At 43.3% G+C, this 27,078-nt stretch overlaps 1 protein-coding gene across 4 annotated transcripts; it reads right to left on the bottom strand.

Annotated features, from left to right (window-relative positions):
* Window positions 1–1,874: 1,874 nt before the first annotated feature.
* On the bottom strand, window positions 1,875–7,684 carry LOC133830644 (7-dehydrocholesterol reductase-like). Of its 4 annotated transcripts, XR_009892154.1 has the most exons (9): window positions 7,670–7,684; window positions 6,089–6,276; window positions 5,651–5,768; window positions 4,437–4,680; window positions 3,979–4,106; window positions 3,361–3,461; window positions 2,737–2,862; window positions 2,569–2,633; window positions 1,875–2,121 (listed from the first exon to the last, which is right to left on the bottom strand). XR_009892154.1 is itself a non-coding variant. In XM_062260659.1 (7 exons), exons 4-7 carry the CDS (start codon window positions 3,397–3,399, stop codon window positions 2,055–2,057), a joined length of 297 nt encoding a protein of 98 aa, XP_062116643.1. In that variant the 5' UTR covers window positions 3,400–3,461; window positions 3,979–4,106; window positions 4,437–4,680; window positions 4,847–4,900; the 3' UTR covers window positions 1,875–2,054. The 4 variants fall into 4 exon arrangements, 3 of the variants coding, with proteins under 3 accessions (XP_062116643.1, XP_062116645.1, XP_062116644.1); XM_062260659.1 differs by lacking the exons at window positions 5,651–5,768; window positions 6,089–6,276; window positions 7,670–7,684 and adding an exon at window positions 4,847–4,900; XM_062260661.1 differs by lacking the exons at window positions 1,875–2,121; window positions 2,569–2,633; window positions 2,737–2,862; ... (1 more) ...; window positions 3,979–4,106; window positions 7,670–7,684 and having other exon boundaries at window positions 4,353–4,680; window positions 6,089–6,445.
* Window positions 7,685–27,078: the final 19,394 nt, after the last annotated feature.

Here is a 27,078-nt window from a genome sequence, read left to right on the forward strand (position 1 = left end):
TGTTATAAGGAGGGGATAGTTATAACGACCCAAATAAGGCTTAAGGGCCTTGATTAGTGTGTCGGGAGGGCATAATTAGTATTTATGTAAATTAATGATAAAATGCATGATTATGTGGCATGCCTGATGTTATGATCATGTGAAAATGATTAAATATGTTTATGAGTATTAAATATGCATGTGGGCCCTGTGTAGCTTTTAAGGGCATGTTTGTTATTTAGCCCGTTGAGGGCACAAATGTAATTATGTGTGATAAATTGTTGAGACCACATTATTATGTGGATATATTTGCAGCATATGGCTCGAGACGATCCTAATAGTCACTTATCTGATTGGGCTGCAAGACCCAGTATGATTATCATAATCATCTGTTGATATTGAATACATGCAGTAATGAGTTTTCTTGCTGAGCCTTGGCTCACGAGTGCTATGTGGTGCAGGTAAAGGGAAAGAAAAGCTCACCCAGCCTTGAGTGGAGAGCTTAGGTAGCAATGTGTACATATGCGATCGCTTGACCACCACGGCCGACCTAAGCGACAAAAATAGGGTTAACCCCTAGTTCCTCGGACCCGTCTCTTGTTTGGATCTTATGGGTCAGTAAGTCCCTCAAGGACTAGAATCGAACATGATCCGATGGGATTGACAGGTTGAAAGTGAGCAGTCTCTCGTTGAATGAAATTTATAGAATTAAGCAAAACTTAAGAAATTAAATTCATTCATTCATTGTAAACACAATGGTTGTTACATAGATAATTCGAAAATAATACATTTGCAAATTAAAATTTGTGTCGCCATTGAACAGCTTCAATGATAGTATCGGTGGAGGTGTTTACCATTCTAGTAGTTTTTTATTAGTTCTCCATTCAGTCGAGCTCTCTTGTATGTCCCTGGTGGGATCACCTCCTCCACAAGGTATGGCCCTTCCCAATTAGGACCTAGTACCCCTGCTACAGTGTCCTTAGTGTTTAGGAACACCCTCCTAAGTACTAAGTCTCCAACTTGGAATTTTTCGATCTTTCACCCTGGAGTTGAAGTATCTGGCCACATTTTGCTGGTATGCTGCTACTCTGAGACTTGCCTTTTCTCGTCTTTCTTTGATTAAATCGAGTGGCTCTTCTATTAGTTGATGGTTCCTCCCTTGTGTTGGGGTTTTATGCCCTAATTAAAGTCCAATTTCTGTGTAATCTCATTTATTATCAATAAAAGAATCGCACTACAAGAAAAAACAGTATTCATAACACTTAAAAAGTGCTATCTGGGACTATTGATAGCACTTCTGAAAATGCTAACGTAGCCCATGTTATTAAAAGTCCAGTCTTTTCTATAACATTTTTTTAATGTTATGTTCGGTGTTATCTTAAACTATTCAATAACACATTTTTAGATGCTATAATATTCAAATAATAACATTTAGATAGAGTTTTTGATTATAAATTTGAAATTTAATCTTGTATTTTTTTCATAACACTTTTCAACTGTTACATTTGATTATTTTAATAACATTTTTAGTTTGTTATATTATATAAACCATAACGATTTTTTACGCTTATAATATGCTTTTAAATCATAACATATAGTAATAAAATTTTAAATTTTATTTTGATAAGTATACTTATATGGTTTTTTTTTAATTAAAAGATTTTCATTATTGTATTTTGATAAAAAAAATTCAAAATTAATCATAAAATGTAATTCTCAATAGATTGATAAACCATAAGTATTACATTAAACAATAACTAATTCAAACCATAAATGTGTCTACTTCATGAAATCTTAGTTCTAACTTAAGTTTGAAAACATAACATAATAAAGTTTTATAATCTTGAACAATTTTTACTTCAAAAATGAAAAATAGAAACAAAACTTTATAGTAATTTTCCTAAACAAGAAAAGTTTTTGGTCATTGAAGATGAGAGAAATACAACATCCATAAAGTTGACCATTACAAAAACAACAATAACAACAACATGATACCAGCCTGCCATCATTTAATTTGGAAAGGCTGAATATACATGCCATTCTCAACATAGAACAAACACTTGTGCAACATTTTCTCAGTAAATTCCGGGGATGACCCTGTACCGAACCTTCTCGCAGTACGATTTCCAGTATTTTCCATACCTACAATAACAATCACATGTCAAGATTTTATGCCTTTATCTGTATGAAAACGCGCAAACCATTATTCATTTCGTCTACTTATTTATTTTTCCCTACACTGGCATCGGTTTGTAAATTGTCTACACCTGTTGGACCAGAAACCACTAACATGATCAGAGTTTGTTTCTCCCATACAAGCAAATAAACTAGTAGCACTCGTAAGGTAAGTTACGTGGTTAAAAAGAGCTGGAACAGTCCAGAAAAATGCAGCTAATATTTCTGGGACATAGTGGTTATGAATGAAAGCTAATATTGCACAAGTGGCAGTTATATTTACATGGATCAGCTAAAATTACTCACTTGGATCAGCTAATATTTCTTCTTGGTTATGTACCCCCCGCATTCATAACCAAGAAGAAAAAAAAATCCAGTTAGTTCAGATTTACATGGCAGAGCCTGAAAACGTACCATCCCGAAGTTAAAAGAATGCTGCTTTTTGTTTCCCCAGTTGTGGTAGTGTAAGTGGCAGTTATCTGTGAAACAGAAAGGGAAGAATTATGCAGGATTTAGCAGCAGATATACAGAAAATTGTATGTATAATGAGAACCAAATAACGAGTTTCAGAGAACCATATACCTTTGATGGAGCTTTACCCCAAACCAAAGCTTTGCCATTTGTTCTGCGAAACTCTTGCCTTTGCCTATCACAGTCGTAGTTGATGTATATGCAAAGAATGCCTGCTACTAGGATGTAGAGTGCCAACTGTGACAAAGCAAAGTAGACAACTAAAATTAAGAATTAATTTAACAGGGACAATGGGGAAATAGGACAGAAAAGAAAGTATGGTTGGTTGCAAAAAAAATCAAGTCTACGCTCATCTCATGGGCTTGGCAGCTTACAAACAAAGTTACAAGCATTCAACTTTTGCATTTGGCTGGTAGAATAGATTTGTAGCTTTTAACTCAAATCTAGAATCAAATTGCCAATATACAGCTTTTACAAGCTAATAATAATATTACTGGTGCATACCAAGGGGAGTTAGCTCAAATGGGAAGACATGTGGTTTGCTTCCATAAGGTCTAAAGTTTGAATCCCACCAAGGTATCTACATAGCCATTGCTATAGTTTCCTACTCTCTAGTAATGCAGAAAAGTGTTCACATTTTGAAAAGGTTGAAAAACATTTTGGAACTGTTCCTGAACGAAAGCAGTAATATTACATTTTATTGACCAAATAAACTTAGAATAGAAAACTTTATACCTGAGTTCCAAGGTGTACGGGATGATTGACCAGGTACATGCCAGGAGAAGTATATATAGAAGGCACCCATACAAGGCATCCCCAGCAAATATAAAAACCAGCTGTCAAAATGATAGGTACAATGATCCAAATGAGAGAAAGTATGAACAAACCAAAAGAACGGGAAAGAAGCAATAGATAAATTCAGCACTACAAGAACATTTGTTTAATAATTATTTGGTCTCTTCTAATCACAGTGAAAAATTAGGTAGTAGAAACAATTTATCTGCTAAAATTAAGGCCAAGAATTTGCAACGTCATGGTAGCCAATCCAAGTAATTGGGATCAAATACAGCAATAGATGGAAAAGGTTAAAGGGGAAGTAACTATAATCTTCGAATGGTAACGAAAGTAAGAGACTTTAATGATGATGACTTCATAGAAGACGAGTTATCTTATTTCTATCTCACTTAATTCATAAATATAAGTTATGCTTAGTATGCATTCAAAAAAATAATAAGACATCTAAATTTGTACATGTTCCAAAATATCAAACCATCCAGAAGATTATTGCCAAAATGATGTTTAATAAAATAATGGATAACAAGGATGGAAAGTTAAAATAAAAGGATGTAGAACCTCAATCATGTGCAATATCCATTGTGCTCCAGTATCCAGCTTCCCACCAAAAAAAACTTAGTAACATACACCAGCATCAATATGGTATTAACAAGCATTGAATCAGCCACTTTGCCGTTCACTTCATACTGGTAAAAAGAAAAAAGATAGACGTTAAATACTAGCAAAAGAGCTAAAGAGTGTGTCAACAAAGCAATCTGTTGTAGAAGTGTAAAACAGGAAGGTCGGGTCTGATTTAGAGGTAAGAAATAACCACCAGGCCAGCTGCACGGGCACACAGTAAAGTAAGATTAAGTGTTCTTTTTGTTCAAATGAATTATCAATTCACTTCCCATCTATCAATCTCCTCAATCTTTCGCACAGGAGAACTGATATCAAGAGCCAAATGGAAAATTTTAAACACAATGCTAACCTATAAAATTCAGAGCATGAAAATAAAAAACATGACAAATACATACATGAAGACAATCCAAAGCAGATTCTAAGATTTTCAAGTTCTTTGTCTCAAATGCAAGTCGAAGAGGACTCAACACAAGTTCTGCCACAGACCCCTCCAAAGTATTCCCAGCACTTGCCAAGACAGTGGAAATAGTTGCACTTATGCTCACTGGCTTAGCAACTGGAATAGCCTCGGCATCGTGAGGAACTGTTTGTGACTGGCTTTCCTCTGTTTCAGATTTTGCAGCTCCATCTTCAAGTGAACTGCAACAGAAAGAGATACCATACACAACAATTAAAGGACATCTTATTGTTACAGAGGATTTGATAAGTAAAGTTTTACATGTTAAAGATGTGCTACTTGACCTGATTGCATAAAAAAAAATCAACAGAAATTACACAAGAACAAGTTAAAGATTGTAACAGTTACATTAATCTTTAACCATGGAAAATAATCTTCTCGAAGGTGTCATTCCGACTTCTTTGGGGAAGCTAAGGCTCTTGCAAATGCTACTGTTGATTGGGAATGCATTATCAGGAGAAATCCCCTCATCCTTATGAAACCTCACACAACTCTCAGTGCTTAATTTATCAGAAAACAATTTTAATGGAAGCATAACTCCAAATATTGTTGACTGCCAAAGGCTGCAGAAACTTGACCTTTCAAAAAATAATTGACTATATATGACTATATAATCCTATAAGTTTCTTTTTATGGGATCTCAATACTACATTGTATATATGTAAAGCCATTAATATTTCTCAAATTTGTAAATGATGGTAAACTCTTAACAGATGGACAGGACTTCTGTTCTGGGAGATGCCATCAATTATGTAAAACATCTGAAAGAACGAGTAAAGACACTAGAGGAACAACAAGAAATGAAAACCGAAAACCATAAACCAGTCATTTTGATGAAGAAATCTCTCCTATGTACTGTCGAAGATTCTTTGTCTGATAATGACATGGTTATGCAGCCACTGCCTGAAATTGAGGCCAGAGTTTCCAACAAGGATGTTTTGATGAGAATCTATTTTAAAAATAATAAGAAAAAAGTAATCATTCCTTTTAAATCGATCTAAAAGCATGTTGCTACATGCATTTTAATTTCTCATTAAGACTTGGCTAAAAGCAATCAATACAAAATATTATATAACCACTATGTCAAAAAGCAATCAATTGAATATTTATATTAGATGAAATTAACGCATAAATGATCAACTCTTAATATACCTTAATGTAGCAACAAGGAAGGGGTGGCCCTACACGGCCCACTGCTGTGTCATCTGCCTCAGAAAAAGCAGCTCCAGCAAAAGTTTCTATCAAGCCATATCCTTGGCCAATAGGAGCCCTATTTAAGCATAATCAACCAAAAAGAAAAGTATGCAATAATAAGCAATAGATACACATGAAATGAAAAATAACACGACCCATTGCAAGAATTTCACAGTGCATAGTTAGTCTAGCATGGAACTAAATATGGACGTATTAGCATCTAAATGAATTTGGACGAGTGATTGTGTGCATATAAGTATGACATATAACTTCACATGTGGACACACTAATCTAGTAGAGTTTGCAATCCAATAATTTAACCTTTTAATTGTATTAAATAACAAGGTTAAACCTCAAATTCAATTATTGTAAATCTCAAGAATATGAAATAATTACCCCATGCAGATATTGATGAAGCGTTGAGAATCCGCAGATAAAGGAGCTCCACCACAGAGCATAAATCTAATATCTCCTCCAAGTACAGAGCGTATTTTCTTAAAGATGATTAAATCCCACAGCATTTTTTCCAGTCCCCAAGCCCCAAACCAGCTTCCTTCTACAGATCTGTTAATCAAGCTTTATGGCTGAGATGGGAAGTTAGGAAGACTGAATTATTTGTAGAAAAAATTTTGTGATGCTATAGGCTCTAACCATGAAATGAACTTATAAAGAACTTACAAGACAAAGTCACAAAAAGTAAACTTGGATGCTCTCAAGCAGTCAGTTGGATGCACAATATCAAGCCTCACAATATAATTCAAGATATATATATGTATATATACATGTATATAAGAGGCATTTACAAGAATTTGAACCTCACACCACTCACACAAGCAGTCACTTACAACTTGAGTTAGCCTCAAGTGGCATATATATATATATAAGGAATAGTTTGCCCTTAGTCCCAGATAGGGGTTAGCCAAGGTAGAAACATCACAGTAAAAACAAAGCAAGTTTTCTCATTTCAGAAAGAATAGGAAATTAAGTGCCAAGGATTACACTGCATATGTAAATTGCTAAAAAAAAGTATGTACTAGTTTATGGGATATATTTTTTTATCCAACAGTTGGTAAAGAGGAAGTAAAGGGAAAAGCAGACATAAAGAGTAAAATGGGCAGTTTGGTTGGAGAGAAAAGAGTGAAAGAGCAAGAAAAGTGAGACCTGCAATTTTTCTTTCTCCAGAAAAGGGGTGAGAACTTTTTGAAACAAGTGTAATACAATATTTATATTTTTCCCTACATACTACAGTTACCCACATACCCCTCTATTACCTATATTCTATTATTTTACCACTTTACCCCTCATTCTAGTTGCTTCTTAGGATGCAGTTTTATACATAAACCATTTAATGAAATGACTAGTGAACAATATATAAACTCCCCACATGATTTCTATATACTCAACAGAATAAAATTCTACACACTTCCGTCAAAAAGTGTATTTTAGTAACAATGCATGCACAACATTTCTAGTCCCTTGATATGAAGAACCATATCTCATATCATATCTATACATGTATAGTGTATGTGAGAAAAGAGACATATTCTCTGTTTTTGTTTCCAATGCATTAAGCTCTGTTAAAAGGGACTTTGGAAGAGCTACTAAGTTTTGTTTCCAATGCATTAAGCTATGTTAAAAGAGCATTGAAACTCCAATCAGGTTCAGGGTCGGCAGAAATTCCCTCAACAGTTTGGGGACAACGAAGTTCCAACTTAACAGCTCCCCTAAACAAATCCAAATTGATCCCACAGATCAGAAACAACCCATGATATCAACAGCCATTTGCTTATACGATTTAAAAATCATAATTTTCAGTCAAAAAGAAAAGTGTCAAATTCGTATCTCTATTCCTAGATGATAATCAAACTATGAATTCCAATAAAAAAAACTGCATTCTCTCTTTATAAATGTAACTGAATTACAGAAGAAAATTTAACCAAAATATGAACGATAGAAAGAATCAAGCTTGAAACTTACATTGCGTAAAACTTCAATTCGAAAAGCTTCGGTTCCCCCAAATAATAGGGTTTCCGCAATCCACTGTATAGTATCTCCCCTCGTTCGTGGCTCAAAACGCAATCACCAACACCGAGTTAGGGTTTTTGGTTTTTGACCGTTGGCAGCAATACCACACTGGACGAAAGAGGTTGTTCAGTGATGGCCAAGCAAGTTGTTTTAGTCCCTTCTTGGATTAAAAAGAAAAGAGAGAGAGTACTCACCATGAGACAAGAGCAAAAGCTGGGCCTAGCCTCGCACTGAGAGAGAGCCTAGCAAAAGCTGGGCCTAGCAAAAGCTGGCTTGCGGACGATTTCGTCGCCACTCAATGAATCGGTCAAGAACGAGTATATCGCTGGGAGGTCCGATTTCGATAGCGTCATTACAAGCGAGCTTTCGAATCAGTGATTATCTGATATTAAATTGCAATCTTAAATTAAAAAAATACCTCACATAGACAAACGAGGTTAGAGTGCTCTTGCCTGGTTTTTGCTTCCAGCAGGAGAAATGCCGTGAAGGAGAAGGAGCAGCAAGACTTGCATGAGGGAGAAGGGGGAGACTGAGCAGCAAAAATCGTGTGAGGGAGAAGGAGCATCAAGAATCGTACAGATCGTGGTGATCCAGCGGCTGAATGGATTAGAGACATAGTGTGAGAGAGAGTGAGAGAAGGAAAGATAGTGGAGTCTGAAAGAGAGGGGCAGAGGAGGCAAATGGGTTAGACAAAATTTTCATTAGGCGCTTCTTTCTTTTTTAATTGGCGCCTAAATTGGCTGTGAAAAAAAATTAAACGTGTATTAATAACGTTTTTTAATAAGTGCTATTTTTTACTGTAATATATACTCAAAATTGTTGTAGTGTCGAAATCATTTTTTGACTTGGTCGATCACTTTTCTCACATACTTTATTGTCATGATTATTTGTTTAATATAATCTTCTATTAAATCCCGAGCATATAGCTAATCGTATTTATAGTGACGTAATCACATTGGAATATAAATATGATTATATGTTCAAAATAAGTTAGTCCTAAGATTAGTCAGTGCACAGGATTTACACTGACTTGCCAATTTACGATATGATCTACTTACACATTGTATTGTTATGTTCTTTCCAGAACATTAGCAAAGTAGATAAGATCGGATGTATTTGTTACATCAGACTGAACCGATATTGACAGGTGATAGGATAAGTAAACATTCCGCTATTATCTATTCTAGTCATATCATATAGTTGACCATAGGTCAATTCAATCTCAATTATGAGTGGTTAGTATTCTAACTGATTGTATTATTTGAGTTCTTTGACTTGTTCGTTATCAGCTTACCCTACAGACTAACCCATACTTACATCTTGGGAACTCGGTAGTATAATTGAGTGGGAGTGTTAATCATAGATATGAACATCTATGGCTTCTGATGAAGAAGTGAAATGATGGTTTCCTTTTAGTTTGGTTCAAGGTGCTAAATGATAGAGATCTCATTTCAGTAATTAATATTAGTTTATTGAAATATCATTTACAAGGAACTAAGTGTTTTAATGATAAAATACAATGAGGGGTAAAATGGTATTTTAGTCCCATCTCATTGTAGACCGTCTATAGAGGATTGAGTGACAATTATGGTTGTAACAATGGATAATTAATAACGTATCTATATTTGTTATAGAGCATTCTATGAATTCAAGAGTGCAATTCTAAGTCTTTAGCGGAGTCACGAGGAATTAATAAGTTAGTAAAATTATTTATTAGATTTATGATAACTTATTGGAGCTTGATTTCATAGGCCCATGGTCCCCACTGTACCTTGGATAAAATCATCTAGATCATCTCAATTAATTGATTTAATTATCAATTAGAATTATCAAATAGAATTATCAAAGTTGACTAGGTCAATTTTGGATAGTTTCACAGATTTATGTAATTTAGAGAAGAAAAGAGAAATTAGAGCAGATTTATTAATTGAGATAAATTGGTATCTAAATTAATAAATAAGTTTAAATCAAGGTTCAAATTATAAATAATTAATTTGATAAAGGATTTAAATAATTATTTAATTAATTAAATCAATAGAAAATAAGATAGGCATTGATTTTAAGTCCAACGGGCTTATAATCAAATGGGAAATTTCACGGGCCTAAAGCCCATGATAATTTCGACCTAGGGCTGTTAGTTGGCTATTATTTTATTGATTTTTTAATTAAATAAATGACCTAATTGAGTCTATAAAAGGAATGTTAAGAGATAGTTGAAAACACAAGTCAAGTCACAAGTGGAAACACAAGTTTCTGATTGGTTTTAAATTCTCTCTAAACATAAGTCCTTTTCTAAACCTTATTTTTATTTTCTCTTCTTCTATCTGTATCTATCTCATGTGGTGAGAATTTCCCACTCTAGTCTAGGTGATTCTAAGGATACTTTGGAAGGTTGTGAAGAAAATTGAAGATCGGTTCAATTTCTCGGTAATACTCTGCGACAGAAAGGATACAAGGGTTAGAGAAACTAAAGGAAGGACTCATTCATTCTGTTGTATATAATGTAAGTATTCTTATCATTATTTCTCTTTGAATTCAATTTTAGAAACATGTTTTAGGTTGTCTCATATTAACTTGTTTAATATTAGATCTACATGAAAATAAATAAAGATCCTGTATAAGTTTCCAAAGACCTTGATCGTATGTCTCTCGTCTATGCGATGGAGGAGTGAGTTCTACTGGCAACATGGCTTCATACCCAAATGCCAAAGAGAATAGTGTATGGCCTGTTACTGTTCGAGTCGATGCTCGATGTGACCATAGGACCTCCGAAAGTATTTCTGGCCAGGCTCCTTTGGCTTGTTCAAGGCTGTTGACGATGAGAACTCATCAACGAAGTTAAGTTAGAAAAATTAAAGTATAGAGCTTATCGATGAAAAACTTCAAAAATCTAAACAGAAACTTAGAGAATAGTTGCAGAAAGAAAATGGTGAAAAGAACTTGTATTTCTTATGGTATGATGCTACAGTGTTTTTTCCAAACCCCTTCCATGTGGAAGTGGGATTCCTTTTATAGTGGGCTCTAATGGCCCCTGATACATTGTGGTCCGGGGAATCATATGGTACATAAGTACACTATCAGGAGAGTGGTCTCAAGGGTAGTGGTGTTGGCTCTAGTACATGGTCAGATTCCGTGGGGATGTCTCCACTATTCATCCAGTATTAGTGTCAGAGATGTGCTGGTGAGGACCACAACAGGCACCTCACTTGTACGACCACTACTTGTCTGGCGTGGTCTTTAGGGTCAGTACCCTAGGGCATTCAGAGTCCTACCTCTGTACGTCCTTCATATCCGTATAATCTCTTTTGAGTCACTCGAGGGTTTACTTATACTTATCATGTATCCTGCTTTCTTAAACTGTGGGTGTTGGAGCTTATATGGGTTATCATGGGAGATATACTGCAACAAGGCACCAGAGGAAGGACCGTGTGGGAGGTGGAGTCGCGAGGTCCTTTGGTGCGGCTGGCAGCATGAGGTACCTGGTGCAAAGGCGTGATGTCTCACAAGACCGTAGTGCAGCTGGTGGCGCTTCGCGAGACCGAGGGCCACGCGCGCGACATTGGTGCGCTGGTGCGCGCGGCACGGGCTAGAGGTGCAAGACGTTGGGGTCTCCCATGGCCATCTGGCGAGGGCCAGGGGTGCGAGGCCATTGGCGCGCTGGTGCACGGGCCAAAGACGCAAGACACTGGGGTCTCGCGAGGCCGTCTGCCGAGGGACAAGGGCGCGAGGCCATTGGCGCGCTGGTGCGTGGGCTAGAGGTGCGACGAGACGCTGAGGTCTCGCGATGCCATCTGTCGAGGCCCAGGGGCAAGAGACGCTGACATCTCACGAGGCCATCTGTCGAGGGCTAGGGGAGCGAGACACTGAAATCTCGCAAGGCCATCTGTCAAGGGCCAGGGGTGCAAGACGCTGAGGTCTCGTGAGGCTGTTGGTGGGCGTATGAGGCAACACATGCTGGTGCATGGAGCTATTGTACGCGACGTACGCCCAGACACAACCCTTCGGACTCTCATCTAGGTGAGGCGAGGTGGGGTGCATCGAGAGGAGGCGCGAGGCAAGGGCCTCGCGAGACGCTCCTGCGTGAGACGTGGCCTCGCTGGGGGCGCCGAGAGTAGGAAATCGTGACACGATGGTGGCTCGAGGGTCATCATGGCTGAACCACATGTTTAGACGTTCATGGGCCTAAGCATGTACTTTGGGTCTTTTACAAGCATGAAATTTTGAGCATCCACACTTGCCCCCAGTCTAGGAAGGGGCCTTTAGGTGCTCTGGTAGACTCTCCTTTTTTATTCTTATAAATAGGCCTTCATGTTTAGCCTATTATTTACACCTTACCTCTTCAACTTAGTGGTTTTGGGATCCTTGCTCCTTTCGAGAGGTGAGGGGTTCAATCCCCCACAACCTCATTTTTGTAATCTTTTCCTTTCTTTTTTTTTATATATATTTGAGTTCATTTCTTGTATGTCTATATCCATGCAGGCATTTGAGGACTAAAACACATTTTTCCTTTGTTTTTGCAGACGCGTACTTTCAACCACTTGCCTCTATTTGAATGTGACGGTGCTTTCGGCCCCCGACCTCCTTTTGACCACGACAATACCCAATTTTACTTGCTTGAGGTATACTTTCTTTCCCCCTTATGTTTATTGGGTCCAAATTAGCACCACTCGGGAGGGGGTATTTTGGCCTGAGTTTGTCGTGAGTTAACCCAGCTGCATGCCCTTATTCATACCCCGTAGTGGGTTATTTAGAGCGTTTGTAACTAGAGGATTTGAGCCCATTCCTTTGTGTTTTGTAGCAATCCTCTCATTTATACGTGAGCCCTTTTTGCTTTCGGGACAAGGTCTCATGGCATGTGAAGGTTCATTCGATGCTCCTCTGGGGGTCGAGTTTGTTGACTTGTCTTCAGACTCGGAGTCCTCTGAGGACAATCCTCACCAGGACTACGACACCTTATGGCAGGCCCGCATTCGTCATCTTGGGCATATGGCTGAACTTAGGCGTAAAATTTGGGTGGTAGAGAGAGAAATAGACTCGGTGTTGAGGGGATACGGAGTACCTTTCCCCCTTGACCTTAACAACCATGTAGCGAACTGTAACGACCCAAATTTCCTAATAAGGTTTAGGACCTTGATTAGGAGGCCGGAAGGACTATAATTGATTTATTGTGCTATTATATGATTATATGCATGATTGCGTGGGTCATATTATTATATGATGATAAAGGCATGCATGTGGTTATATACTCTGTTGTGAACGTATTTTGGTAATTTGGCTCATTGAGAGCGTAATTGCATACTTGTGTGTATATTGGTAGGCTAATGTAGAGACCACATTATTATGTGGATATGTTCGCAACTTGTGACTCGAGGCGATCCTAACAAGCAGTTTAGCGGGAAAGTCACAACGAGGATTTATACCCGACTCGGGGTGAGCTTGGGGATGTATCTAGGAATTTGGAGAATATATTGGAGACAATTTGATATTGAGAAATATAATTGGTGATTAGTTGGGTATTGGAAAGTAAGCGGTAAATATTAAAGACACTAAAGGAATTAGCGGGAATTGGGGTAATGACCAAAATGCCCCTAGAGTGATTTAAAGGTTTAGTTATTATTGGGAGGGCAAGGTGGTCATTTGGATTACTAAAGGATAGGTTATATTCTGCTTTATAACTTTAGTGGAAGTTGTAGATAGACTCAGAAGCTTAAGAAAAATTAAAGAAGAAGGAAGGAGAGAAAAACAGAACACTTAGAGCTACTACTCTCTCTCTTTCGGCTGGGTCATCTCTTCACCATTCTTTGTGAGTTTTGGAGCTGGAATTCTAGAGCAAGCTCAGGATGGCGCTTAGGGCTAAAGACCTTGGTGAAGCTAGAAGAACTAGCAGGGTTTAGCCAATAAATTGAGGTAAGTTTCAAGGTTTCCTGATGTGTTTTTCTGAGTTTTAATGAGATGGTTTCTAAGCTTGAGTTTTGAATGGAATAAAGGGATATGAACTTGAGGAGTTGAAGGGGTTGAGGCTGGTTGGATGCTAGGGATAACTTAAGGTCGAAATCCTCCATAGAAGGTAACAAGTTCTCGCTTTGATGTTCTAAGTTTCTGAGTTTCTGGTTGAATCTTTCAGTTCTTGGGTTCAATGTTTGTTTTTCTAGTTTGATGATGCATGTGGTTAAGTCTTGTGTTATTGAGTTGTATGGGGTGAGATATAGGTGATGGTAGACTCAATTTGGTGTGTGGTTGAGGGTTGGAAGGGTTCCAAGGGGTTTTGGTTCGAGGAAAATCGAAGAAGGGAAAACAGAGTGTTGCTGGTCTGTGACTAGCGTTGTAGCGCTAGCCTTTGGGCGCTACAGCGCTAGGCTTGGGATTTTTGGGCATTTTGGTTCTGTTTGTAGCGCCATAGCGCCCTCCTTAGAGCGTTGTAGCGCTACCCTGTTTCCAGAAAGGGGTTTTTGAGTTTTTCCTTAGGATTTTTGCCCGGGGGCTCGGGGTTTGATTCCACCACCCCGTTTGGTGGAATTAGGGCTTCCTGGGGGCTCGGGATTGGTCCCGAGGCTAGGTTTTGGATTTGAAGTTTGGTGGTGATTCTGATCTATGGCTGTGACTAGGTGCACGCTAAGGTTCAGACAGGATCGTGCTTGAGGATCAATTGAACGAGCTAGCGGAATCTAAAGGTAAGAAAGTTGCACCTGGTTATGTGGTTAGGTTGGGACTAAGTGTTCCCTATGTTTGTATGCATTGTTATGTGAATGTGATTAACCATTTGAACATGATGGGACTAAGAGCTCCCTATATTTGTATATGATGTCATGAGATGGTATTATGCCATGGGACATGTGATAACCAGCCTAAGGGTGTCGGAATCAATATTTGCGCACAGGGCGCGGCTCAGCCACTGTTAGCTGAGGCAGCTTATTTATCACTGAGCTCGGTTAAGCTGGCTGGATTCAGTGGGTATAACACTGGGGGCGGCCTAAGTGAGCCGAAGACATTGGGTTATATAGAGGGTGCGACCTAAGGGCGCCAACCCTGAATATTATTTGATGGATGTGATAAACTGTTGATTATGAATGTGAATATTGTGTTATGGATATGATTTGTTGATTTTCTGGATGACAAATTGTTAATTTGTTGAGTGTTATCGCTGATTGGATAAATGTTACGAATTGTCGAATTCCTGGTTATGCGTTGTGGAATATTTGGTTATTGATGTTGATCTTACTATGATATCATGCTTTCTTGCTGGGCCTCGGCTCACGGGTGCTACGTGGTGCAGGTAAAGGCAAGGGTATGATGAATCAACCATGAGTTAGAGAGCTCTGGGGGGAGGTGTACATTGTCAGCTGCTCGGCCACCATGGTCGAGGAATTGTACAGGGACGGAAACCTAAAATGTGTATTTTGCCATTAGAGTGGCTTGAATTATTTATAACTTTTGGAATTTGCTGTAACTAAGCCATCTAAACCCTATTTTGAGTTTCCATGTATTAAACTGTCATTTTTAATGAAAATAGCCTATTTGTGACCAAAATCTTTTATTCCTAATCCGTTGATGACGTTGGATTCACATTTTGTTTAAATGACTTGATTAGCAAGTCTTGCACTATTTTAAACACACAGTGTAACGGTCTTGGTTATCCAGGGCGTTACACGAACCTTAGGGTGACCCTTTTAGATTTGTAGATGGAGTTGGAGTTTATGGAGGGAAATCTCCCGCCTAAGCCTCCTAACCCGTTTTCCCCTAATGACTGTCATGGGGCTGTCGGTGCCTCGGTGCCTTATTATTTCCAGATGGTGTCTTCTCCTCAATCCTTATTCTTGATCTACCCTAGATTAGCGCTTTCGCCCTCGGTGCCTCGGTGGAAGACCCTTGCTGGGAAGAAAAAATGGAGGGTAAAGTGCCCTGTTTCCACCTCACCTTTTTCTTTTGGTTTTCCAGATATGCCAAAGAGAGGGCGACAACAGGTGACTACTGATGATCAGGACACTGGCCCCATGTTGGCATCCACTCTAGTGTCCCATGTGTCTAAAAATAAACTGTTGGAAATAATAGAGAATTACTGTGTTCCCCCAGAATACACATTATACGTTCCTTCGAACAAGTGCCGGGCTGACTGCCCAAATCTGGGTTACGTGGCTATGAGCGAGCATATCTTGAAAGCGGGTGGTACAATCCCATTACATCCATTTTTCGTCACGGTTCTCAATTATTTTGACCTTGCACCACTCTAGCTGGCGCCCAACAGCTGGCTGACCTTGAGTTACCTCTTCATCTCGTATATGGATCGTTTCCAGGGTGCTCCTACGGCCCAAGAGGTGCATTTCATGTACAATCTCATGCCCTCTCCTCAGTCCAAGGGCTTTTATTTCAAGCAAAAAGCCAATACTTCAGTCCCCTTGATAGAGGGCTCTGTATCCAACCCAGGGTCCTGGAAGCATGACTTTTTCTTTGTGAAGGGTCCCCTCTCTGTTCGTGAGCACTTTTTCTCTACTCCTAGTAAGTACTTCAAGCCCTTTTTTTTTAACTTACTGTTTTGGAACTTATGTTTATGTCGGCAACTATGTGGATTGTACAGAGCATTTCTCCACGCCTGGAGTTGTTGGGTCGGAGGAAAATGCAGTGGATGCATTCCTCAAGGCTAACCCTGCCGAGAAAATGGTTGCATACCTCTTCACCGTGGACAAACTCAACTTTCACAAGTTGTCCCGGTTTCGGATCCTGGGTTGTTGTGGAGTATTTCTGGATCAAAGAAGAAGAAGGTTGTTTTGGCTGAACATCACTTGGACGGGGGTGAGGCTGAGTGTGTGCCAGAGGGGGTCTCCCTTGGACATGGGCAACCCCACCAACCATCTTTGTCTCCCAGGGGGTGCCCTCCTTTAGCCCCTACAGACCGTGACATGGCCTCCCACTCCCAGGATCAACAGGCCATGCCGAGGAGTTTCGTCTGTCCTTATTATGAGGACTTCGATGCTTTTCCTCAGGCTTCCCTTGACCTTGGTCCATCGGGGCCTCATTTTTCCGATCAACCTGCGCCCCCTCCCCCTTCGGCGAGTGGATCATCTGTCCTTAATCAGCCAAGCACCATTGGCTCAGAAGGGGCGCCCTGGGTGGGCCACATGGCGGCCTCTTATGGGCGACGGTATGTCCAGATCGCCATGGACCTTCCTGAGGCTGATTGGAGTGATCATGGGAGTTTTGCTATATTAGAGCTCAGGGAGAATCTTGCGCGTTCCGCCGCTTGGGTTAGTTCTTGCATCTTATGTCGGCCTTATCCCTTTTCTCTCTCTCTCTCTCTCTTTTTTTTGTTGCATATCATCGTTATTGTTATTTATCTTGTGCAGACCTATACAGTGGCTCAGCGATTTGTCGACTAGGCTCAAGACCTCTCCACGTCGAATACTGAGAGGGACTGTCTTACGGTCCAGGTCTAGGGGCTCGAGAGGGAACTTACTGAAACCATGCTTAAGCTAGAGAAGGCCTTGGCGAAGGCTTCTTCCTCATCAAAAAAGAATAAGAGGGTGATTGCCAAGGCCACGATGCTGCAGGAAAGGGTCACTAGTTTAGAGACTGAACTTGAGGGTGCCAAGGCTACTATCGCAGCGTTGCAGGGGAGGGTCGCTTCCTTAGAGGCAGACAAGGCGGCTATGGAGGCGAACAAGGCAGCTATTGAGTATAGATCCATAGAGCGCACCCTTTACGGAGTATGGAGGCAGAATTCTAACTTCGATTTCTCCTCCTTTGGCGAGCACGCCGTTGCCTGGGCAGCTGAGTGGAACGCCCGTGACAGGAGGCCTTGAGATTATCATTTTGCGATTTTTGCTAGTTAGTCCAATGTGGGTATATGCTCGTTCGAGCCCTATTTTTCTTGTAATTTATCCGAGTCTTATTATGTTATCAAAAATCTTTTTATATATATATACATATGTGATCATTCATCTTTATTCCTCTGTGTTCGAGGTCCTTTTGAGCCCGCATGATGGGGTTCGGATAGGTTCTCTTTTTTATTTATCAGGCTTGAGGTCCTTTGGAGCCCATGCGAAGGGGTTCAATAGGTCCCTCTTTGGTGCCTCTTGATTGTTCTTATAAGGATATATTGACCCCCTGGGTTCTAGTTATCCTTTTATATATTTTTGTGCACGCTTATTATTTATTGCGAGAAGCGTCTTTCTCGTTATTATTCATAGTACTATTTTTGCAAGGGTCTCTTTTAGGACCCTTTTTGGCTAGACGGCTTGGTGGCCACTCCAGGCTTATTGGTGGGTGCTCTTCTTGAGGCCTTTCCTCTCGTGGGAGCATCTGCCTTTATTTGGAGGCTTTTCTTGTAGGACCTTTTGGCCTCCTTGATGTTCACAATGGTAGTTAATCCTTGTGAACTCAAGTGATGCCTTGCAAGGTCTTCTTCCTGTTTATAAGGGTTCATCACATTTTTTTTATATATATATATATAAGGGCCTCGTTTAGGTCCTGATATAAGGGGTCCTTTTAGGATCCTCCTGATAGGGGGTCCTTTTTGGGTTCCCTCTGATATAAGGGGTCCTTTTAGGATCCTCCTGATAGGGGGTCCTTTTTAGGTTCCCTCTGATATGAGGGGTCCTTTTAGGATCCTTTTGATATCAGGGGTCCTTTTAGGATAAGGGTCCCCCTTTTTTATATATACATATTGTTTACCGAGTTTTTCGGAAATGAATACAAACAGAATAATAAAAAGATAAGAACTGTAGAAGTGCTAAAATGTAACTAAACAAACAGTGTTTTTACGTGGTTCAGGCGTTAACAAGCCCTAGTCCACGAGTCGATGTTATTATACTTGGAAAAGGTTACAGTAAGATGGCTGGTGTACAAGAACTTCACACACTCACAGTGTTTCTCTCGGGTTCTCTTGAAGAAGATGAAGCTAGAGAGATTTTGGTAGAGTTTTTGCTATGTGATTTGTTGGCCGTCCCCCTTCTTGTAAAATGAAGGGGTCTTTATAGCTAGGGTTTCGGATTAGGGTTTTTCTCTACGTCCATGAGTCTTAATTACACCAGCCATAAATAGGGGATACAATTACTGTAGTAGCATGGCTACAAGACTCTATGTGGGTATATTTACGTGAAAGTATGGGGAACACACAAAGTCAGCCGTCTTTTCCAAGTTGTCAGCGGAACAGTAGGCGAAAAGGTACCCTTAGGCGTGCTGGGATGTGTGCGGCTTTGACCTGACGGGCGTGTTAGGCGGGATCCTGTGTCAGACGGATATCATTCCAAATATGCCTTCTCCCGGACTCGACCGTTCGGTTTTGTTCCGTGCGAGGCACGGAACTGTTTCCGCGGAGACCACTCGAAGAGATTCTCCTGGAAGGGGCTTCCCCAAAGGATACCCCTTCGGGAGTCCGGGAGAGTCGACGAGTTTCCGTGTTGTGCTTGCTTGGAAGAGTAATCCGGACACTAAACAGGAGAGGCGAAGCCTTTCTGTCCATCCGCGAGCTCTGGTCACCTACCGTGAAAGACATCGATAATTCTGCTTCCCCGAGGACATCAATCTAAACGCTATCCGGAAATCTGGATAACATTTACCCCCCAAGGTCACGGAGCTTTGAGAGATCCGGGAGCTTGTACAGTCCTCCGGGTATTTCGGTCTCTTAGATTAGGCGAGGGGCCACCTTCTGTGTTCCCGGAAGAGTTCCTTTTTCCCGCCTGAGTGTTAGTATGAAAAAGAAAGGGAATTTCTTCTGTTTGAACTCAAGTACTCAAGTGCGGCAAGGACCACGTGTCATTCTGGGAATGGTTCTGCGACCAAGACGTGTGTGTGAGGCGACTGGTTGAGTATGCGTGCGTCAGTCATCTGAGTAATGATTTGACAGTTTTTAATGGTACTCCGGGCCCGAGGTGGTGTAATGATGGGAAATAAATACTTTATTCCCATCCGAGGAGTCATAAATAGGATCGTCGCTTCATCTCCAGCCGTTGGATCTGATGCACACGGAATGGGAAGATCGGGACCGTCCATTTGAGGAATTCGAAACGACTTCTTCCCTGCTATAAAAACGAGGGAAAAGACCTTTCTTCCTCTTTACGCTTTCAAATTCTCTATCTTTCGGATTTTCAGATTTCCAAACCTTCGAACTTTCAGGCTTCCCAGCTTCCGTTCCTCCGAACTTGCCACTTCTTTTGGTAAGGATCTGGAAACTTTTCTTTTGATTTGGCAGTGGGTTTATTCGCCGAAGTTCCTGGTTTGAATCGCCGTTCGTCTTTGCAGCTTTTACTTCTCGCGATCGTGCTGTGCAGTGATCCAGTTACTCCTTCAACCTCCAACTACCCGAATATCAGTAAGTATTTCTACTTTGCTCTTTCCTCCCAAACCTTAGGTTGTTGGTAGTTGTTAGAGTAGAGGTTTCTGCCATTATCGCTTATGTGCATGCGTGAATAGGGCTTTGGTAGGCATGTGATTGATGTGAGTCGATAAGTAGCCTTTTCTGCATGCTTTGGCGATTTGCGTTTGGAAAGTCGTCCCTTGTTTTGCTATTTTAGGGCATAAGCATGAACGCCTTTAGGGTGTCTTTCTCCGGAAAAACACTTCTTTTGGTGGGCTTAGGCTCGAAGTCTGAGTCTGGTTCCTTGCTGCCCTTCGGGTGGCATGGTGCCAATCCCTCGGTAAGCTCGGTGGGAGCCTCTCCAAGCAGTTTTCTGGGAGGGTCTCCCCGACGCCTTTGATACCACTAGGGTATGACAAGGGTGCTGACTGGTTAGAGTGTTTTCTTCTTTCTTTCTTTTGTCCAGTGACGAACATCTCAAAGGAACAACTCCTTGCTGTGGGGGAGGCTGATTCTGCCCAAGAGAAGGGCTCTCCTGTCGCTGGTGCAAAGGGGAAAGGAAATGCGAAAGTGGTCGCGGCTAGCCCACCGACCTCCAATAGTTCCATCTGGGAGATGGACCAAAAGCCGAACCTTTTCAGGAATTATGGCATGCTGGAGCTGTATTCCTCTGAGGCAGGCCTGAAGAACATCCCAGGTCTGATGTGGCACCGTCTGTCGGTGCTGGGCGAGTCAGCTAGCCAGAGTCACGAGGGCTTTGGTGCCTGGAGCTAGGCACACATAGTGTGTGGGGCGCACTTGCCCCTAAGGAGTTACTTCGCCAATTTCTGTGTGAAAGCGGGGATTGCCCCCTTCCAGTTGATTCCTCCCAGCTACAAGCTCCTAGCGGGGTGGTTCATCTTTTGCAAGTCCCGGAGACTGGAAGCTCCTACCCCGGAGGAGGTGCTGTACTTTTATGGGTTGAAGTCTCAGCCTATGAGGGGTCATTCAGACAAGGTGGGGTTTTACAGGCTGGAAAGGCACCCGAACGTGATGTGCCCCACTTGTCATACCGCGAGGGTTCCAGACCTCCGGGAATACTGGTTCCTGACGACTGGCTACCCGCTGAAGAGGGTGCCAGCCCTATCTTTGGACTTCAAAATCCCTGGTAAGTGCTCCTTCCTCTCCTTTTCAACTTTGTTTCTTTGCGTTTGATTTGCCTTTTAGGAGGATCTCTAACGCTTGTATTTGATTTTTGCAGAAGTCGTTCCGCGGACACCTCGTTGCGCGGAGATGATAAGGAGGTCCAAGTTCTACGAAGGGCTTTCTGAGGAAGAGTTGAAAGTGGAGGGACTTGTGACCTCCGAATCGTTGAGGGAGTATGGGCTACTCGCCTCTTTCCAAAACATCGAGCCAGTGAGTGGCAGGGGGCAAAGTCAGGTGTCAGCTGACATCCGGGAGCAGATTGCCCTGGAGCTGTCCAAGGTGATCACCCAAGCAGCCCGGGACGAAAATACTTTATCTCCTAGTTGGGCGGAGAGGTTCCCCGACCCCCAGCCGGAGGAAGAGGAGATCGAGGCTCGCCACGCCGCGGCTTACCCTAACGAAGGGACTCCGGGGGCTAGTACCTCCGGGAGAGGTAAGACTAGTTTTCAATTGATCCACACCCCCAGCCTGTCTGAGGTTTCCCGGACCTCTCAGATGGGGTTTGATCCCCGTTTCCTTAGGCTAGATCCGCGTAGGATACCCTTCGACAGATATTGCGATAGGGTAGATGAGCTCCTCGGGTGTCTGAGTGACGGTAGTCTGCCAGAAGGTGTCATCATGGTTGACCCTTCTTCCCTCAGCATGTCATTCCCGGACTTCAAGGAGTACGGGAGCTTCCTGGAGCAGGAAGCGATGTTTTGTTTTGCTCGGGGAAGGCCATCCACGTTTCTCGTGCATGGTCGTCCCTTTCAAACTTTTCTTTTTCTTATTTCTTGTTCCCTGCTGGCGGGCTTGCTTGTGATTTTTTGTTGATTGCCGCTTCTTACTTATTTTCTTTCTCATTGTTTGTTGGTTCGTTAACCTTGCTTTGTATGTTTCTTGCAGAGTATCCAGAAGCCAAGATGTTGGGGAGGGTTACATTGCTCATTAAGAAGGCTGCCACTAGCCAAGACCCGTCCACGGGGAAAGGACGGAAGACCAAGGCTGGTAGGGGAGGTAAAACTGCCTCCCCCAAGAAGACGAGTGGCGAGGCGCAAGTGTCTCCGAGGGTAGAGAAGTCTCCTGCTGACGGGCCTTCCGAGACCATGATGGTCTCGAGTAGCAGCAGCGACGGGGAAGGGCTTGTGTTCCCCATGAAGACAACTGGGGTGAGCAAGCGTCCCGGAGAAGATGCTGAGGGTGCTAAGAAGAAACGCCTTAGACACTCTTCTCCTGGTCGAAGGAAACAACAACAGCAACGACAGCAAGCACAACTACAACAACAACAGCAACAAGAACAACAGAGACAATCACCAACGTCACAGCTGCAGCAACCACAACATCCAAACCAGCAGCAGCAACAAGGGCAATCACTTCCGCTGCCGCAGCAGCAAAAGCAATAGACCGGGGCTTTAATACCCCGTCTGCCTCCTCCTCCAGCCCAAAGGGAGTCCACCCTTTCGGGGTCTCCTTCTCAGCCAACAAACCTTCCTCTGCCTGGCCTGAAATTCCACTTCCCTCGGAAGCCAACCAGTTTCCCCGCTGCCCTCCTGGAGGGTGTAAGACGGGCCGATAGTTTTTTGAAGAGGCGGTTAGAGGCGGAGAAGGCTGTTACTCAGGGAAGGGCAGATAACTTGTCTGCCGTGAAGAGAGCTGAGCTGGCCGAGGGGGTGAGATCCCTTCACCCGGCCGGAGCGGTTTTGGATGGCCCAGCCTTGGAGAAGAGGCTGGTGTCTAGGCTCGGACGTGCATTGGCGCCGTTCGGAGCTGAGATGATGGAGGACATGGGCCTGAGCTTTTGCGAGCTCAATTATGAGAAATGGGCCATCAGTAACAGTAAGGATCCGCTGTTGCTGACACACGCTGTGAAGCAGCAACTGTCCGGGGTAAGCCGTCAGTTGTTGTGTTTTGGGATCATCTGTCTTTTGGTCCGGCTTAACTCATTCTGTTGTCTTTCCTTGCAGGCCTCTATGATCGCGGAACGCTCGTTCCGGGAGGTTGGTGCAGTTCTGGTTCAGCTGGAGGAGAGCCAGCTGGCTCGCCAGGCCTTGGAGGCGGAGAAGCAGAAACTGGCCCAACAGGCCTTGGGGGCCTCGGAGAAGATTGATCAGGCCCGGCGCACGGCTGAGGAAGAGGCGGACAAGAAATATCTTGCCAAATATCAAGAGTACCGGGCCAAGGCAGAGAATGAGTTTAGACAGCGGTCGGATGGGATGAAGGCCGAAAACTCCAAGCTCCGGGAAGAGCTGTCCCAAGCCAAGGTGGAGAAGGACACCTTGGAAGCTCGCTTGCAATCAAAAAATGATCTCCTCCTTAAGCAGCAAGAGGAATATTCCACCCTTTCGAGTAAGTTGCACGAGGAGGAGCAACTCCATAAGAGGAGCAGGGATCTCGTGTCTATGCTGCAGTTGGGGCTCGCCGAGAAGGATAAAGAGATCGGGGCCTTGCAATTCACTGCCAGGGGGCATGTGACCGAGAAGAAATCCGTGCTGAACCAAAATAGGGAGCAGCGTAAGGAGATTGATTCTCTTAAGGGGGAGCGGGATGCCTCCAAGGCCGAAATGGAAAAATTGAGGGCTCAACTAACTGTCGTGGAGGCACAGCTGGCAACCTCCGAGGCGGAGCGCTTGAAGGAGAAGGAGGATGCTGAGGTGATACTGAACAGGACGATTAATATATCGCATGTGGTCCTCATGCATCAACTCTGGAAAGTGAACCCGGAGGTATTAGGCTATCTGGGAGATGATGCCGAAGCCATGAGGGAGAAGCTACTCGTGTGGGATCAAGGCCCAGAGGCGTACGTCCAAACTTTCAACATTGACGAACGTTCTGGAGCTCCTGAGGTGGGAGATACCGGAGAGGCGGGGACCTCTGAACCTTCTCATGACAAAGTTCTGCCTTCCAATGAGCCGACTCCGCCAGCCTCAGTTGAAGCCGATGCCCCCGAGGCCGCGGTCGTGGAAGCTGCAGTTACCCCCAATGCTTGAAGGGGTTTTATCTTTAATTATTTTTCATTTTGAGTTTTTCATTGCGGACATATTTGCCATAATTATAGCATTCTCCTTTCTTTTCTGCCGATTTCTTTATTTATCTTTGCTCTTAGGGTAGACTTTTATACGGTAGAAGCTGTTGTAGGGGCGTATGAGGTTTTGGTTCCAACGGCCAAAACCTATGCACTTCCCACTTGAAGTTCTAACGGATGATGTCTTTTCCCACGTAGTTTCTAGGTTACGAAGGTTTCCTGGTTCCAACGGCCAGGCTCCTTTCACCGTATTCTAGCTTTCCTAAGGCAGATAGCCAATCCCGGGACTTGTAGTTATACGGTTCGCTGGGATTGCTAAGGTGAGCCGTTCCATGGTTTGGAACGGGAGTTCTTTTGGTGAGCGTCGCTAGACTTAAGGTTAGATCTTTGCGAAGCAAAACTAACCGTTATTGCGAACCTCATGGTGGCTGACTTCAGGGACCTGGCATGGAGCCCTGCGAGGCAAGGCTCGTTGCTGTCGGGGAAATCGCCACGCCCACCAGGTGTGATCCCGGAGCAGGGGCTTTGCGAAGCAAGGCCTGCCGTGAGTGGTGGATCGACCATGTCTGCTCCTGGAGCTGAAACTTGCAATGGTCGAGGAGCTCGCCATGCATTATTTTGTGAGATCCGGAGCTGGAGTCTGCGAAGCAAGGCTTACAACGGTCGCGGATCTTGCCATCTTTCGCCTTGCGGGACCCGGAGCTGGAGCTTGCGAAGCAGAGCTCTACAGCGATCACGGATCTTGCCATCTTTCGCCTTGCGGGACCCGGAGCTGGAGCTTGCGAAGCAGAGCTCTACAGCGATCGCAGATCTTGCCATCTTTCGCCTTGCGGGACCCGGAGCTGGAGCTTGCGAAGCAAAGCTCTACAGCGATCGCGGATCTTGCCATCCTTCGCCTTGCGGGACCCGGAGCTGGAGTTTGCGAAACAAAGCTCTACAGCAATCACGGATCTTGCCATCTTTCGCCTTGCGGGACCCGGAGCTGGAGCTTGCGAAGCAAAGCTCTACAGCGATCGCGGAGTATTCTGCAAAGGACTTGTCAAGGAGTTGGGGGTGTTTCGGCGTAGCTCTATGAACGTGCCTCAACCCCCAGTCCTGTCCATCGCTGGGCTACACAGGAGATACTTTTCATGATACATAATGGCAGGCATTTCCATGGAAATTTTCACATAAGCACATAATGCACATAGGACACGTAATGCAAGCATGTTCATGGCAACAAATAAACCAAAGTTTAACAATTTAAACATTTCAAACAATTTAAAAATTTCAAACACAATGCTAGCACAATAGTGGTGTTCTGTGTACGTTTTGTTCAAGGGGCGTATGGCTATGCCTTAGCCATGTATACCCCCCCAAGTGAGCGTGGGGTCCGGACGTCTCCGGACCGCGTGGTCACTTGTTAAAACGCAGCTTTGAACATAGGGATGAAAAGTGCAGTAAAAGCGGAGTGAATCCCTCCGTGTTTCATTACATTGGCCTGCTAGGCGTGAGTTTTACAACAGGGAGGATTATTTCCACATTTTTCACTTTTGCTAATTTCACCAAGGACTTCCGACTAGATGGTCCGGGGCCTACTGGTAGTAACGGCGGAGGTGCTCCGCGTTCCAGGCGCGCGGGACTTTAGATCCGTCGAGTCTCTTTAAGTGATACGTCCCATGGCCCACTTTTTCTTGGACTTCGTAGGGGCCTTCCCAGTTGGGTCCGAGGACCCCCACTCCCGGATCCTGCGTAGTAGGAAATACTCTCCGTAGGACAAGATCCCCAACTTCGAATGTACGGCTCTTGACTCTCGTGTTAAAGTGTCGGGCTATCTTGCCTTGGTACATTTTTAGTTGGACCTGCGACTGCTCCCGGAGCTCTTCGATCATGTCCAAGGACTCCTGGAGAAGGGCATGGTTCCGGGTAGGGTCGTAGGTATCTCGCCTGTGAGAGGGGATCATAGTTTCTACTGGGATGACAGCCTCGCAACCGAAGGTCATGGAATAAGGCGTGTGCCCCGTCGAAGTTCTCTCTGTTGTGCGATAGGCCCAAAGTACTCGCGGAAGTTCTTCCAGCCAGTGAGCCTTGCAGGCTTGGAGTTTTTTCTTCAACGTGGTCTTTAATATTTTGTTTACAGCTTCCACTTGCCCATTAGCCTGGGGTCTGGCGACTGCGGAAAAGCTTTTGATAATTCCATGCGAAGCACAGAAGTTCGTGAAGTGTTCACTGTCAAATTGCTTTCCATTGTCGGACACAATTTTTCGTGGAAGCCCAAAACGACACACTATATTCCTGATGACAAAGTCCAGTGCTTTTTTAGATGTGACCGTGTTCATAGGTTCAGCTTCAGCCCATTTGGTGAAGTAGTCTACCGCGACTATGGCATACTTCACTCCACCCTTTCCAGTTGGGAGGGAACCTACTAGGTCAATGCCCCAAACGGCGAACGGCCAGGGGCTGGTCATTAGGGTAATTTCTGTAGGCGGCGCTCACGGAACCTTGGCGTACCTCTGGCACTGCTCACATTTCCTGACATAATCCACACAATCCTTCTTCATGGTGGGCCAGAAGTATCCTTGTCGAAGGATCTTTTTGGAGAGGCTCAGCCCGGAGGTATGATCGCCACAGAAGCCTCCGTGAATCTCATGGATGATGGTGCTGACTTCGGTTCCGGCAACACACCTAAGGAAGGGTATGGACAACCCCCTGCGGTAAAGCTTTCCATCCATAACCACGTATCGGGGAGCTTGATATTGGAGCTTCCTTGCGTCAGCTTTATCAGTGGGGAGCTCTCCGGTGGTGAGAAATCTGAGGATGGGTCCTATCCAGGAGTGGGAATGGTCGATGATGGCGTTTATCCTTCGTGTCTCAGTACTGGGGGCTTCTAAGTGCCCGATGGGGACT

The sequence above is a fragment of the Humulus lupulus genome, chromosome 4, assembly GCF_963169125.1.
Source record: "Humulus lupulus chromosome 4, drHumLupu1.1, whole genome shotgun sequence".
In the NCBI taxonomy this organism is placed as follows: Eukaryota; Viridiplantae; Streptophyta; class Magnoliopsida; order Rosales; family Cannabaceae; genus Humulus; species Humulus lupulus.